Raw genomic sequence first — 3,602 nt, forward strand, 5'->3', positions numbered from 1 at the left:
TTCATTGTGGCTTAACAAGAAACATTCTTTACTTGTAAAAACCATATAAAGAGGCATTCGAACACGAGAGAAAATGATTATGGAAGTCGATGAGTGGGATTGACCGGTGTATTGTATATTCGTTGGTGGTCTGTTTTGAATAGCATCAGTTTTGGTGTTTTTCAGAGGCAATTTACTCATTTACGACCGCAGTTGATTAACATGGAATGGGTTCATCGATCTACGGTTTATATTTTTACAGATTGATGGCGTTTTTGTGGGAATTCCACGGATGTTTCCATCGAACTTTGAGGTGTATTTTTCGAGTTTGATTGATACGAAAATTTATGCATTTCTATTCTGAGGTTTTTGGCTGATAAATTCACTTTTTACTGTGAACTATTTGCATATTAACTTCCTCGCACAACATCTTTATTATTCTTTCTTAATTTATGTAAATTGAGCCAAAATTTAAAATTGACAGCATGCCAATTACTCTTTTCGTAATAATAACTCTTTTTAATGGATCTGTGTAAAGATCTTGTTATTTTACTTTCTTCGATACCGTGTACGTAAATACCTCTGACGCAGTGTGCTTTTGAGAAAACCTGTTCAATATTTGGGATAGAAAAATTTCCTCTTCGTTCGAATCTTGATTGCTCAAGCAAAATTGCAAAATGAAAATATTGTACTGTACATGGCACTTTCCCATCTAATTTTTGAGAAGAAATTCAATGAATGCGATTTGAAATTTAATCCTTTCGCCCTAATTTTGAAAGTAACAAAAAGATACTGGTGAGCTTAATAGTTTCTTTTTTTCCGTGAAAAACGGATTTAGCCTTGTTTGGTACAAATTCCAAGTAAAATTAGTTTATTAGTGTAAGGATAGACCGTTTATTAATGTTTATACATGTAATTGTAAGAAATTGTTTATTGTTCATTATGAGCCGAAGGGATAAGTTGTCATTAAGGCGTTAGATTTAAGTACTAATTACTCAATTAAAATCAACCCTTGAAACCGAAAACTGATTATAGATAGTTAATGATCGCAATACTAATGACCACTAATTGGTTCAGTAAATGTATTTAAACACAGGTCTGAGCATTCTACAGTTATTCTAAAATACGTTCTCAAGAAGAAAACATTTTTGTTATTTTCGAGTTCTCAATTCCTTTTACAATATTAAAAGAAATTTTACGCAGTTAAAATGGAAAACAAAAATTCAATTTCATTCGCGATTAACGCAGCATATTTTGCAAATATTCAAAGTGAAACAAAAGAAAATCAAATCCAAAACGGTCCATTATCATCTGGCGATCGAGGAAGTGTTGCTGTTACATTATCAAAAAAAGAAAAGCTTTTTCAAAAGAAAAGCCCAAAAAAAGTTAATAAATCGAGCAATCATAAACGGTCCCGTGAATCGGATCACACGACCAGTTCATCAAAAAAGAGCAAAAATGCTTCTACATCATCAACATCACGAAATCACAAAAAGAGCAAAGTTGAAGAAACCCCGGCATCCTCAATGAATTCATCGGCAAGTTCAGTGACAACATCAATACCATCGTTATTATTACAAAAATCCGAATTGCCTCCACTTGAAAATTTAGAAATGGATTTGCTTGCGCCACTACCAAGTGAATGTTTTCAAATTAAGGCGAATTCAATGTTCCATGAAAGATACCAACCAACAATGTTGAGTGAAAATGCCTTATTAAGCACATACACAACATCGAAAAAAGCGCACGATAAAGTCTACTCAGGCTCCAAATCTCGAGTTTCATCAACCGTTCCATCGTTAAGTGAATTATGCAAACGTATTCTACAGAAAAATGTTGAAAAACTCAAATACACACGCGGTGCACCATTTGAGGTTTTAAAGCCCGTACTCGAGCAAGTATCACCCGAACAATTGACTCAAATCGAACATTTGAACTCAAATTTGATGGAAAAAACCCATGTACTTTGGCAACAACATTGCCAACGAAAATTCAAAGCGTACAAACGTCAGGAGATGGAGACATGGCGTGAAATGTTCAATCGATGCCAAAGTGAACAGCAAGCAAGATTAAATCAGATAACCAAAAAAATTCTAAAGTCACAAACGGTTACCATTCCTCGACAAATAAAATTGGCCAACGTCGACAGCATGGCCAAACCACCACGAAACATTATAAAAAAACAAAATCAATTAGGAACGCAACGAAAAATGACTGCAACACCAGCCGCACGAGTTGATGCCCTTAGTTCACCTGCAGCGAATTATACCAGACCCACCGCCGATACTCAACCGAAGACAACATCATCAATGGGACAAGCGCCACAAGCAAGACCATCCAACGGATACATAAAGCCAAAAAAAGCACCGCTTATGGCCAAAACGTTACGAATGCTGAAATACAAGATGAGACGATAAACAACAAATCTTCTTTCTTTGTTTAATAAAATAATAAATAATTCTTTTTTTTCTTTGAAAATTAATACTAATTGGAATATTGTATAAAACAAATTTTTTGAAATAGATAATGTTTAATGTGAAGTATTAATAAAAAAAAATCATTCAATATAAATAAATTTGAAATGAATTTTATTTCTTAATTAATTTATTTTGAATTTCGAAAAAAGTAATTTTGGCAGTAGCGACAAGTTTTCACTGGAAAGCGATTTGAATGTGGCGACAATTAACATTTGACAGTACAGAGTACATACTATACACTGTCACACATTAAATTGCACACTCATTGGTATGCTCATTTTGTTTTGCAAAAAGCACGCTATCGTCTACTGGCTTTGTTAATTCTGCCCACTATCAAACTAAAACCAAATATTTGATCACAAAATAAATCGAATTCAAACGCAAAAATTCTGATCGTCACATTTTACCCAACAACCACTTTAATTCGATTGAAATTTATAGATTTTCTGGAAGAAAAAATACATTGATTGTGATTTAATTAAGGTAAGAATAGCATCAGCTTCTTGAGAAGCAAACATAACCAACAAAGCACATACATATTGTGTCATATTCCACTAACTCGACGAATTGTTAACTTAGTGATAAAAAAGACTGAAAATGAGAAAAAAATATTGTCTCTTCTCAGGTTAATAATCAATTGCTTATTCTTGTTTCCAAAATCCAATATGGCCTATGATGCAATAGCATAAATTTAATGAAATTCATGTTTTTAATTTTTAAAATTTAGATGGAAATGCCAACAATGGACTGGAAAAACGAAATGGCTCAGATGCTTACAGCATTTGAACGTCAGGCCATTTATTCGCTGGGCAACATAAAATTGGCATTAACACTCAGTGGCAAGTCATTCAATTCCAAATTCAAGCAGTACTTCTTACAAGTCTCCAATGCTCGGTATACATGCTTTGCTATTGTTTTTCGAGTTTTTTTATATCTTGTAATTGAAATGTATATAAATTTCTTTAAATTTACAGATTGGAAGAAGCTTATAAAACCATTGAAATCGATTCGCAGATTGGAGAAGAACACAATGCTAGAAGTATGTTCGAAGCATCAAGCTTCAATTGGAATGAAAACGAAAGTCAAATGGAACCTAAAGAATCCATTCAGAAGATCGATTACATTAAAATCGATGACTCAAGCGAC

At 33.3% G+C, this 3,602-nt stretch overlaps 1 protein-coding gene across 1 annotated transcript; it reads left to right on the top strand.

Moving 5' to 3' along the window:
• Positions 1-1,505: 1,505 nt before the first annotated feature.
• LOC116343133 (transcription elongation factor B polypeptide 3-like) lies at positions 1,506-2,396 on the top strand. The gene has a single exon (XM_031771044.1). The coding sequence runs from the start codon at positions 1,506-1,508 to the stop codon at positions 2,394-2,396; it is 891 nt and encodes a 296-aa protein (XP_031626904.1).
• Positions 2,397-3,602: the final 1,206 nt, after the last annotated feature.

Source organism: Contarinia nasturtii, unplaced genomic scaffold (genome assembly GCF_009176525.2).
Source record: "Contarinia nasturtii isolate CC-2019 unplaced genomic scaffold, AAFC_CNas_1.1 Cnas_scaffold_973, whole genome shotgun sequence".
Classification (NCBI taxonomy): Eukaryota; Metazoa; Arthropoda; class Insecta; order Diptera; family Cecidomyiidae; genus Contarinia; species Contarinia nasturtii.

Excerpts from the sequence above, each read along its gene's own strand:
- LOC116343133 (XM_031771044.1), top strand. The coding sequence starts at position 1,506 with ATGAATTCATCGGCAAGTTCAGTGACAACATCAATACCATCGTTATTA.